At 57.6% G+C, this 11,428-nt stretch overlaps 1 protein-coding gene across 1 annotated transcript; it reads right to left on the minus strand.

The window, feature by feature from the left end:
* Positions 1-1,332: 1,332 nt before the first annotated feature.
* Positions 1,333-8,563, minus strand: VAX1 (ventral anterior homeobox 1). Its single transcript, XM_016142488.2, has 3 exons — positions 6,787-8,563; positions 5,444-5,631; positions 1,333-3,599 (listed from the first exon to the last, which is right to left on the minus strand). The coding sequence occupies exons 1-3, from the start codon at positions 7,019-7,021 to the stop codon at positions 3,015-3,017; spliced, it is 1,008 nt and encodes a 335-aa protein (XP_015997974.2). The 5' UTR covers positions 7,022-8,563; the 3' UTR covers positions 1,333-3,014.
* Positions 8,564-11,428: the final 2,865 nt, after the last annotated feature.

Below are 11,428 nucleotides of genomic sequence, written 5' to 3' on the forward strand. Positions count from 1 at the left end.
AGACTAGAAGCCAGAGCCACCCACACCTTGGCCTTGGGGCCACCTGGGGAAGAGAAATCCAGCGGGAGAAAGGGAGGGAGGGTGAGGGAGAGAGAAAGAAAGGGAGAACATGAGAAAGCCCAGAGACATCGGGGCAAAGTATAGAAAGGGGGGGGGGAGATGGGGAGAGAACCCAAAGCCCACAGAGATCCTTAGAGAGAACACAAGTGTCTGCAGGACAGAAGAGAAGAAAGAAAGGATAAACGTGGCGGAGCAGCTCAGAGCGGAGGAGAAAGGAGAGGATGACAGAGAGAGGAAGAACCAAGAGGTAGCAAAGCCGAGGGGTGTGCAGACTTTGAGAAACAAAGGTGGACTGTCCCGGGGCTGCTGCCCACAAACGCCAGGTTCCTGGGGAGAGTCCTAAACCCCGGAGCCCCCCAACCCACACTCAGCTCAGGAACTCTACCGCCCACACTGTGCAGCCGCCTCATTTCGGATGCCTCAAACTTGAGGTTCAGGCACGCTATGCATGCGTGGGGAGGTCTAGAGGCCTGGCTCACGTGGGTGACCCAAGGGAACTGTGGGCCCTCTCATCACCCAAGTATGCAGGCTCCAAGCAGCTGGTGCTCCCCCGACCGCTGTGGGGGCCGCCCACAGCTATGGGGGGGAGGGGCACACGCTTGGGAGAGTGTGACCTTGAGTACTGTCCCCATGCCTCCTAGCTTCCCCAGATTTCTGTTTGCACCGTCCACATCCGTCACCACCACATATGTACGAGGGTGGGGTAGGGGGTGCGCTCTAGGCAGGAATTAATATCTATTTCACTCTCTTGCTCCTTCAGAGTTTCTCTTTGATGGCAGAGAGACTTATTCGAAGTCAGAAGAAAGAAAAACCTTGCCTGTTCCGGGCCCTGTGATTGCTCAAAATCCAAAATACTGCAGGCAGGCATGGAGATGGCGGGACGGAAAACTCTAGAAACTAAGAGCGCTAGAAGACAGAAGCTTTAGGGTGTCCAGAGCCGAGCTCCTAAATAAACCAAGAAACACGTAAAGGGACGTTGAGGGGAGGGCGGGCCTGAAGGGCCAGCGCCCTTGGGACGGAGCTGTAGAGCGAGTGGGATCAACACCAGAGCCAGGTGTCCCCGCCTCTCAGGACCGAAATGCGTCCCAAACCTCACGCCAGGTGCGCACAGTGCCAGCTGCCAGGCCCCGGCTGCCGCGGGCGCCGCCCTCTCCCCCAGGATCCCCGCAGTGGGATTCTCTCGCTAGGTCTGTCTTCTTTTCCTTCTTTTTTTGTTTGTTTGTTTGTTTGTTTGTTTTTCCTCCTTCAAATACAAGACAAAAATACGCCTCGTTTATCATCATAGATATATTTTTCACTCTCACCACATAAATACAAAACATCCAAATATCCAAAACATTCAGAACAAAGTTAGTAGCCAGGATTCAGCGACACCTACCCGCGTTTGAGTCGTTCATTATTTTCTTGACTAAAAATAATTTGCCTAAAAAAAAAAAAAGGAAAAGGAAAAGGAAAAAAGCTTCCGACGTAAATAATTTACAATAAAATTACTATTTTTTTTTTAAATGCTCTGCGCTTGCTTCGGATGGAGGAATACATTCTAGACACTGCGGCACCTCGCCGTCCGGGTCTGTGGTTTGGTTAAAATGCGGGTGGCCAGTGGCTGTGGAAACTGTCGTTGTCGCGCCGGTTTAGTCCAGGTTTCTGACTTGGGACCACGGAAACCCTGGGGTTTCTTAGAGAAGAGACGTGGGGAGGGACCCTTCCCTCTCCACGCACGGTGCTGAGCCGGACATGCAGGCTGCGTGCGCACGGAGGAGGCCGGCTGCTCTGCTGTCCCAGGCTGCGACCCTGCTCCCTGCTCCGCAGAATCTGCTCTGAAATCTGGGCGAATCCTCCGTGCCGGCAGGGTTTTGTGAAGCCGGGAGTCGGGGAGCCGAGGCACTGACTCGTTTCCGAACCCGGCAGTTCTGCCCGGAGCCTCGCGTCGGGGAGGTGGGGGTCGCGGAGCGCCGGCGTCCGGCAGCCGCCCGAGCCGCGCGGCTCTCTCCCCCGAAGGAGCTCGGAGCTGTCGGCCACAGCCCAAACGGCCTCGGAGAATATTCTGAATTTCCTTTCATTCGCTGAGCTGGTTTGTCTTTTGCTTTTCCCTTTTAAATTCCCGTTTAAAGTCATAACACCCAGAACTTTAATTTTGTATTGCCCTGTGTCGTGGGTTCTCTATGCCGAATTTTCTTAAACCTTCCAAACTCCATTGTTAGCAGTGTTTACAAATGGGTTCCACTTCATCTGGTTTGATATGGTGGTTATTAATCTTGGTTTATTGCTGATTAGATCAAATCTATTGCCACCGTCGCCTACCTTGATGTTTGGTTTATTGTCTCCTGGGGTCAGTAAGCCCAGGAAGTAGTTGTGACTGGAATTTCTCTAAAAAGGAGAAAACTCTCGGCAGGATTTGTCCAGCCAGGAAGCTGCATGTGCATCGTCTCTCCGGAGAGGTCCACGAAGTGGGGACCAGGGGCTCCCGCAAACCCTGGTTTCTCTGGCGAGAGGGAACGTCCTCCTTTTTGGTCTAAAGAAACCTGCCGGCTTTTGCAGCCTCTGGGGTCTGCGTGCAGCTTTCCTCGTTCAAATATTCGTAAGAATCATCAAGGACAGCAGTGGCCCGATCTGGACGCGTCCTGTGCTCTGGACTTAGAGCCGGTTTCCCCTCCAGGGCCGGGCACTGGCTGGGGCATCGGGTTGGCTAACTCGGGCATTTTCCCCAATTCTTTGGATTCTCCTGGATTCAGAGAGAAGTTTGGGAGGAGGGGAGAACACGGAGGAAAGGCAGGAAAAAAAAATAGCCCAAATGAGATAAAACGGGTAGCAGAGCCTGTTGGGGAAGGAGGGCGGTCGGGGGCCTCGTGGGAGCCGGGAGCCCGGCGCAGGAGCCCGGGCGCCGAACGTGCGTTGAGTCCATAAATATCACCACAATAGATACTATAAATATAAATACAGAGAAACACTTAAAATCAGTCCAGCGCTTTTTTCTCGGCCCCTTCTTTATTGTTGGTCCGGGAGTAAGGCTCGAAGGCCGAGGAGCTCAGGTATCGGGCGGAGAGTTCTTGCAAATTCCCGGCCAGCGAACCGGCCATTGTCAACGGGGCGGAGGACAGGCGGCTGGCGACGGAGCCGAGCAGCGAGGGCACCGGCAGGCTGAAGAGGCCGTGACCTGAAGCCGGCGCGCCCGCGTGCAGTCCCCCAGGCCCCGCGGGCCCGGGGCCCGGGGCGCCGCCCACGGCCGGAGGGTGCGGGGACGCGGCGCCGGCGGGACCCGGGGCGGCGGCGGCGGCGGCGGCAGCGGCGGCGGCCGAGCCCGCGGCGGCGCCCGCGCCCAGGGCTGGCAGGCTGGGCCCGCGTAGCGCCGAGCCGAGCGCGCCGGTGGCGCATGGCGGCAGCAGCGCGGGCAAGCCGGGCGGCGACAGCAGGCGGCCCTGCTCCAGCAGCCGCAGCACGCTGCACGTGGCCGCCGTCTCCGACACCACCGAGCGCAGCTCCGAGTCCTTGCCCTGGTCCTTCTTCTGCTTCGTGCGCCGGTTCTGGAACCAGACCTTCACCTGCGCGCCAGGCGCGGGGAGGGCGGGAAAGAGGTGCAGGGGAAGACGGGCGTCAAGGGGAGCGGGCTCCCGGGGCCCTCCCGCAACCCCAGTCCGCGCCCCACCGCCCAGCGGGAAAGGTCCAGCCCAGCCGGGGCTGCTGTGGGAGCCGGGCCGACGGGCGGGGGACACAGTTCTGCAAGGCTGCGCTTCCAGGTTATGGAAGCGGGCCCGGGCCGGCCGTGATTACCAGTGAAGTTATAAAAATGTCCACGACCCCAATACGAAGGAAGACCAGAGGGATGCCATTGGATCTGCGAGGCTTGAGAGCCCACATCTCCTGGGGAGGGTGCGGGGCCCGAAGGGTGCTGTGCTGGGAAGTGGGAAGTGAAGCGGGTGGGGAGGAGTGTTCGCCTGCCTCTCTGAAACCCAGGCCCCTGGTCCAAAGGGCTCAAATTTAGTCCCAGCAACACTACTCCCTTGAAAGCTACTAGCGTCTGTTTCTCGTTTATTAGGGTCGGACTTGACCATCAACTAGCAGCAAGGTGGCTGTAGAAGGAATAATTTGTGCAACAGAGACTTAATAGGCCAAGATTTCTCCACCTCCTCTCATCACTAGCTGGATTGGAGAAACTGAGTGATACTCAATTTATCACTCCACTGCTCTCCCTCTGGAACTTTGGAATCCCTGGAGGAAGTCAAGTGGTTGGGGTGGACCAAATTCTCTCCACCAACCTCCCTTACTTCCACTTCTCCCTCTGCCCCTCTTCAGGCCTAGCTGGTGGCCCAGAATAGAGTTTGGCAGCTGTATGGAGATTATCCTTTTTAGATTTTATAAACTAAGAGGAGCAGTAGCAGAGAGACTCAGGAAAAGCTACCATGCCAACCCAGACTCAGAACATCCAATATGTTCTGTCCTCGGTTCTCAGCTTTCTGCCCAAATCCCAGACCTGAAACACTCCCCACCTGCTTCGGAGCTGAGCATAGAGAAAGGGACTGGTCCTCAGGAAAAAAACTCCCTGTTACCTATGCCAAGCTGGTGCCAGGCCCTGGCCAGGCCCCAAAAGACCTCCACAAGGCAAACCTCTCAGGCCCTAAAGTGCCCATAGGCCAAGTCTACATGGCCAACTGCATAGCATCATATAGATTTCATGTAAAAGGAAAGATCTAAGAGCACAGTTGTCATTGCTGGCTCCCAGGACCCCAGATCTGCCTGTCGTCCCATACCTCACATATCGTTGGCACCGAAAACTGGGCCTCCTAGGTGCCCAGAGTGGGTGCTCAAGGCTGGGAATGGAACTGGGTAAGCTTCGGGCCAGGGGGGAAGTCTTAAGGCTCAGGGCAGCCTGGTCTACACAGGCAGATCTTAGGAATATGCACCTTTCTAATCCTAGTTGTCACCCACAGCACTGGAGCAGGGGGCTTTGCCACCTAGGCTTTTGGCCCATTGTAGAGCAGGCCTGAGTGTTGTGTAAGGCTGGGGTCCCCAAAGAGCGTGGTGCCTGAAAACCTGGCCAAAATGAGGTAACCAAACCAAGACAAACATCAGTTCCTTGCAGAGCAGAGGCAAGCAAGGAATTCTCAAGACTTGAGTCCAAGAAGAATTCCCAAAAGACAGGATTTGGCCTCTTGGGCTAGGCCAAGGTGGACAGAGGACAGGGCCCTGGAATCTTTGAGGGTATGGGGGGAGGGGAAGGAGGGCTTATGGTAGGAGAGAAAGCCTTAGACCTTTCTTCTCCCTTCTCCCTATCTCCTCCACCTCCCCTGGGAGGCTCTGTCCAGAGCCAGGCGAGGTGAGGAAGAGATGGCTGGGGTGATGGGGAAGGAAGCTGGTGCAGAGCTGTGCACGGCCTGGCCGCGGGTACCTGGGTCTCGGAGAGGTTGAGCTGCCGGGCGAGCTCCGTCCTCTCGCGGCCCACCACATACTGGCAGCGCTGGAACTCCATCTCCAGCCGGTAGAGCTGCTCCGCCGTGAAGGACGTGCGCGTCCTCTTGGGCCGGTCCAGGTCCAGGCCCTTGGGCAGGATGATCTCTCGTATGGACCCCTTGGCATCTGGGGAAGGGGAAATGTCAGCCGCCAGAACCCTCTTGTCTCCCTCCACCTCTCAGGCCGGAGCTGGCTTTGGGAACGGTCACCAGCGGCCTGAAATTCAGAGGTGGAGCGGGCTAGGGGTGCGGCCACGGCCCAGGAGCAAAGACACTGTGTGTTTTGGGGGCGAAGGAGCTACCGCCACACGCTTACAGGAGGGAGAACCAGACTGCCTTTGTACAGCCCTCCGGACAAGGGAGGGGGAAAAAATCAATTCCAAATAGGCTGATGGTCCTTCCGGCCTGAGGGGCCCTGATTACGCGGTCTAGGTCCCCAGTATTCTGAGGGTCCCCGCACTGACCAACCCGGGTCCTGCCGGCCCCAGCTCTAGAGTGTGACCAGACCGCGCTCCGGCGATCCCCACCCCTACCCCGGGGCTCTCCTTCCCTCCCCAGCCCGGGAGGCGGAAGGAGGAGGGACGGAGTCGGGGCCGGCGGGGCCTGGCGATCCGCTGGCGGGGGCGGCGCCCGGCTGGGGCCGGCCTCACCACGGCGGCCGCCCGAGCCAAGTGCACAACGCGCATCAGAACGGGGCCGAGCCGAGCATCGCGGCGGCCTCCGCAGCCCGGCAACTGAGCCCGGCCGCTTCCCCAGGCGGAAGCGGCCAGGCCTGAGCGCGGCGCCGGGGCCCTGGGCCCAGCGCGCCAACTGGCCGGGCTGTAGCCGGCGGCCGGTGGCTGTTCTCTCGCGCCCGCGTTCCCCTTCGGTGCGCTTAACTTGCCAGGGCGCGGGGAGTGTGCAGGGCGGGCTCCCCACAGGTTCCGCGGGCCGCAGGGCGCGCACACGTCCTCCAGAGTTTCCAGCTGCTTTCCCGGGTCGGAGGCCGCAGCCTTGAGCCTGGGCCCGCCCGCACAAACCCTTGGCTCCCCCTGCAGCCCTGCCGGCTGGGCCCTCGGGGCTTGGAGGACCGAGGCTCCTGGAGAGTGCGCGCCCTAGGTGCGAGTCCCCATTGACGAGCCGGACCCTGGGCGAGGAGGGTCAGCAACTTTCTCCGAAGTCCCAGCCCGCATCTCCTCCCGCCAGTCTCGGTCGGTGGCGGCCGCGCAGCTCGTGCCCGGGAGTCACTCCCCTCCCCCCCCAAAAAAAATAACGCGCATCGGCAGCCCTGCCCCATCCCTACCTCGGACCAGGATCCGGCGGCAGTAATCTGGGTCTGCTGCAGAATTGGATTTACTTTTGTTGCAGTCTTCCGCGGCGCCCGACGCGGAGAAGGCGCCCTGCGGCTCCTTGAGGAAGGCGGCAGGGAGGGTCCCCTCCGCGCCCTTGCTCTCCCGGCTCTCCCGGTTCTTGGAGACTCGGGCAGCCTCTGCGTCCGGATGGCACCGAACGTCCATTTTGTCTGTTTTCCCGAACATAGGAAAGGCGAGGACAACAACAACAACGAAAAGAAAAAAGAAAAAGAAAAAGAAAGAAAAGAAAGGAGGAGGGGGGTGGAAAAAAGAGGCAGAATGGGGACAGAACCCCTACAGTACAGCCCCTACGCCCAGCCCGGAGAGAGGCGAGCGGCAAGGGTGACTGTCCCGGTGGGGCGGCCGCGGCGGCCGCGCGCGGGTCAGCGGCGATCCGTGAGTGGCGCGCTGGCCGAGAGGCGGAGGGTCTGGTCCAGGATCCCGCCGGAGCAGCGGCGAGGCCGCCTCGTCAGCGCCCGCGTCCTCTGAGCACGTCCAGTGTCCCCAGCCTGGCGATCAGGGAGCGAGCAGCGCAACTCCGAAACGCTGCGGCTCCAGCCTGCTCCTGAGACGGCGGGTTGTTCTGGTCCGACACCGGGGGCACGCACGCTCGCCGCGGCAATTGATTACGGGTAATTTCGCAGCCCCCACGTTTCGGTTACCTCATGAATACACTAAATTGTTTGGATAATATATCAGATCGTAATGGATGGTTTCTGTCCTTGTCCCCAATCAAGTAGGGGTTTAGCCAGTGAATAAACGGAAATGATTGGTCTTGCTTTCAGGAAACACACAATCAAAGACCCACACTTCCAGAAAAACTTTTGACAAGATTCATCCTGAATGGTTCGTACCATTAGCAGGCATTATTAACTTTCCCTTTGCCTTTGACCCTCCTGCTCACAAACTGGCTAGAGGGGTTTTCTCCACACTCCACGGATGGAGCTGAATGAGGGTGGAGGGAGGCAGTGAAACAAAACAAAACCAAACAAAACCGCTTAAACACCCCGCAGCAGAAGAAAGCAGTTGCCTGAGGGTGGGGGGTGGGGTGAGGGAGGGAGGAGGAAAAGTTTTCCCCCAAAAAAGTATCTTTCCCGCACTCTAAAAAGCCAAGCTTGGGTCCCAAACAACTCCTTAACACACCTCGATGCTGACAGCCATCTTAAACTGCCACCTCTCTTCATTTAGTTGCCGTTGGATTTTTTCATGCCTGCACCTCCAGCAGCCCTGAGGCAGCCCATTGAAAGGGCAGCTTTGTACTCAAGAGAGTCCAGCAGGAGAGAGAGGGGGAGCGGGAGAGAGAGCCGAGAAAATCTCGACTGTGAGATCTGCTTCAGAGAGAGGAAGGAAAAAAAAAAAAAGTTTTCCCCTAGCTATTTCATTGTCTCTGCTACAATATCTTTGAGAAAAGCAACAGCCAGTAATCCAATAAGAGCATTGATTAGGCTACAATGATTCAATTCAAGCGCATGGCCTTGTGCAAGGAGCATGCTCCAGCCCTTCTCGTCACCTTGCCGGGGCAGAAGCCCTCTCCACGCCGCTCTCCCCATTCATTCCTTTATGGGAAATGCGGAGCAAAAGGAGTGAAAGATGGCAATTATCTAATTGGACTATTAACAAACAGTCCTCTGAGTGCGGCGGTCTGGCGTGGCTCCGGAGCGGGGGAAGGGCCGAGTTCCCTGCCCTCATTCACAAAGAGTGCAGGGGCCGGGGAGGAAAGGGGGTTTTTTAAAGGGAGGCGGTGGGGGGGGGGGGGGGAGAGGAGAGGTGGGAGGTTTGGCTGAGAATTTTTTTACACAATTCCGAGAATGGGGGCGGAGGCGGGCGGGGAAGGGGAGGGGGCCGGGGGCGGGGGTCGCGGCGCGCGGGTGAGAGCGAGGGAGGGAGGGGGTGCAAGTGTGTGTGGTGGGCACGGAGGGACTCCCACTCGCAGCCAGGCGCGCCCCGCCCGCCCCACCGCCCCACCGCCCCACCGTCCCGCCGCCGCCGCCACCGCAGCCGCCGCCACCCCGCGGGATCCCCGCAAACCCCTGGGGCAGGAGAGGCCGCCTCCCTCTCTCCTCCCCTTCCGCCCCCGACCCCCCTGGCCCCTGGGAGAGCCCACAGCTCTGTCCGATTCCGGAGGGCGTCTCCCCTATTACTTGATTTCTCTGAGGGGTGTGAGTGTGCGTGTGTGTGCGTGTGTGTGTGTGTGTGTGTGTGTGTGTGTGTGTGTGTGTGTGTGTGATTGTCCTGAGCTACTCTCTGCAGGTCGGCGGGTTTCCCGGGTCCCTGGCAGACGGGGGGCCGGTCTGTCTTCTCGGCCGCCGACGCAGCCCTCGAAGCCGGATGCCAACTAGGCCTCCCCGAGCGAAGTGCCTTTGATTCCCGCTCTCCCCAGCGGGTTGGCGGGCCGAGTGGGAGTGGAGGGCGGAAGGGTCCTTGAGATCGCTCTGTTCTGAAGATGTAGAGTGGGGTTGAAGCAAGATCCAGCCAACTCTCCAGTTAATTCCCGCCACGCTCAAACGCGCAGGTGCGCGCCAGAGGCCCCGAGCGGGCGCGAGGCTCTTAGTTTTGACTCTCATATTACCTAGTAACCAATGCACGTCCTTTGGATTCGGGTCCTCCCGAAGCGGATCCGGACGGTGGGTGGGGCCCTCGTTTTTCTGCACTGCTGGGGCGTCTGCAGGCGGGGAGGTGATAGGGTCCCGAATCCCGGCCCACCCGCCCTTCCCTGCCACCTTCAGAGGAGAGGGTCTCATCCTAGGGCCGCTGGCCCTGGCCGGGGCCCCCCTGCCCGAGCTGCTCGGGGTACCTTGCACAGGACGATTTGTGGCCCCCCTCACCTCCTCAGGAGACCCGTGGGTCGTGGAGAGTACCAGACCACAGCCTTGGACCAAATGTGCCACCTCGGTGTGGCACCGGGTCCCTGACCGCACCCACCTCCCTGGCCTCCTTCATTCCGCGGAGGCCCTTACGACCGAAAACCCCACGCTGACCCCTGCGGCGCCGGGTCAAAGGTCCAGAGGCAAGTCTTTTAAAATAAAAACGCTCACCCGCCCCTTCTGTTAGGTCAATGAGGGGAGCAGGCCAGGTAGCGAGCGAACTGCTGTTCAAAGGACGCGCCTAGTAGGCAGCGGTGGTGGCCGGGGAAGGTTTGGGGCCGCAAATCACCGGTAGGTACCACAGGACACACCAAACTATGGGCAAATCCCCCGAACCGATTTGAAGTTGGGCCTCGGAGTTCCTTTCCCGCCACCCACAGAGGGAATAACAGTGGCATATTTTGTTATAAGTGGGAATTGTTTACTGAGCAGTCGCTTACTGGGTGCGTAAATACATTTAATCTCCTTAACCCCTCGTCAGGGAGGTAGCGCTATACCAGCTTTAGGGCTGAGGAAACCAAGACTCAGAAAGGGTTAATAACTCGCCCAGGCCATGCAGTTGGCAAGCCCAGAATTCGAACTCAGCTTTGTCTGGCTTCAAAGCTGGCACGATCTTCTTCAGCAACCCTACAGGGAGGGCTCTACCATTTTTTAGTTCCAAACCTATTTCTGCTTTGAGTTTTCAGAATCTGCGGCGATCATGGTGTAAATCACAGACACAGAGCAGTGACCTTAATGGTAATACCAGGAATCCTGGTTATTAGGCATTGATTTTCATGAATTTTATCAAAACGACATGAGACACAAATGGAAACATAAATTCTGATGTCTGATAACGCCATCCATTTCCAGCCCTGAGCACTCCTTAGCCGTCCTTCTCCCTCCTACATCAAGCTACCCGGGGTGGGAAAAGTGCAGTTTTCCTGGGTACGAACCTACTGAATACCTGAGAGCAGGAATGTGCTTTTCTAGCCACCTTCCCAAGGGATCTTTCCACAAGTTGAAGTTGAAGAACTGAACCTTTTAAAACTGGAGAAAGTTAGAGGACTCAGTTAAGCTTCCTGAGGGCAGGGACCTTTTTTGGTTTGTTTTTCCCCATTTACTGGAAATGCAAATGCTTGTTGGTGAAAGGAAGAACATGAGATATTATAGGGGGGGGGGAAACCCACCTAATTTAATTAAGCATCCATTTACCACGGGTTTGGAGGTGTCAGGCTCTGGGGCAGGACCCAGGGTGGCTCCTAACGCATATAGGCCTCCTCGCTAGAGTTCCAAAGACAAACCCTACACTAAAGGAACTCACGGGCCCTAGGCAAGGCCCAGGGTTGGCAGCAAGAATGGCACTGTTAACCAATGCCCCTCTATGTTCCAAGCCCTCAAAATAACCAAATTCGATAAAGAAACAGTCAACCCATAACCTGGTTTTGCTTTTTGTTAATGCATAGTACTTTTTTTTTTTTTTTTTTTGGACTGGATTAAAATTCTGTGGGCATCCATCCAGAAAAACCATGACAGGTTTCTGAGAGGACACAGTGGAGGACGGAAGCTGGGGATGGAAATTTCAGAAAAGCAGCTGCTGCTCCCAGAAAAACGAAAGCAGTGTGTCCACTGGCAAAGAAAGGCGAGAACACGGTCAATTATTTGGATAATCTGAGGCAAGCCTGTACTACACAACACGTGAGGACACGGGGCTGCTCCAGGTAAAAGCGTTTTATTTCCTTGACTAAAT

This window comes from Rousettus aegyptiacus, unplaced genomic scaffold (assembly GCF_014176215.1).
Source record: "Rousettus aegyptiacus isolate mRouAeg1 unplaced genomic scaffold, mRouAeg1.p scaffold_m13_p_6, whole genome shotgun sequence".
Taxonomy (NCBI): domain Eukaryota; kingdom Metazoa; phylum Chordata; class Mammalia; order Chiroptera; family Pteropodidae; genus Rousettus; species Rousettus aegyptiacus.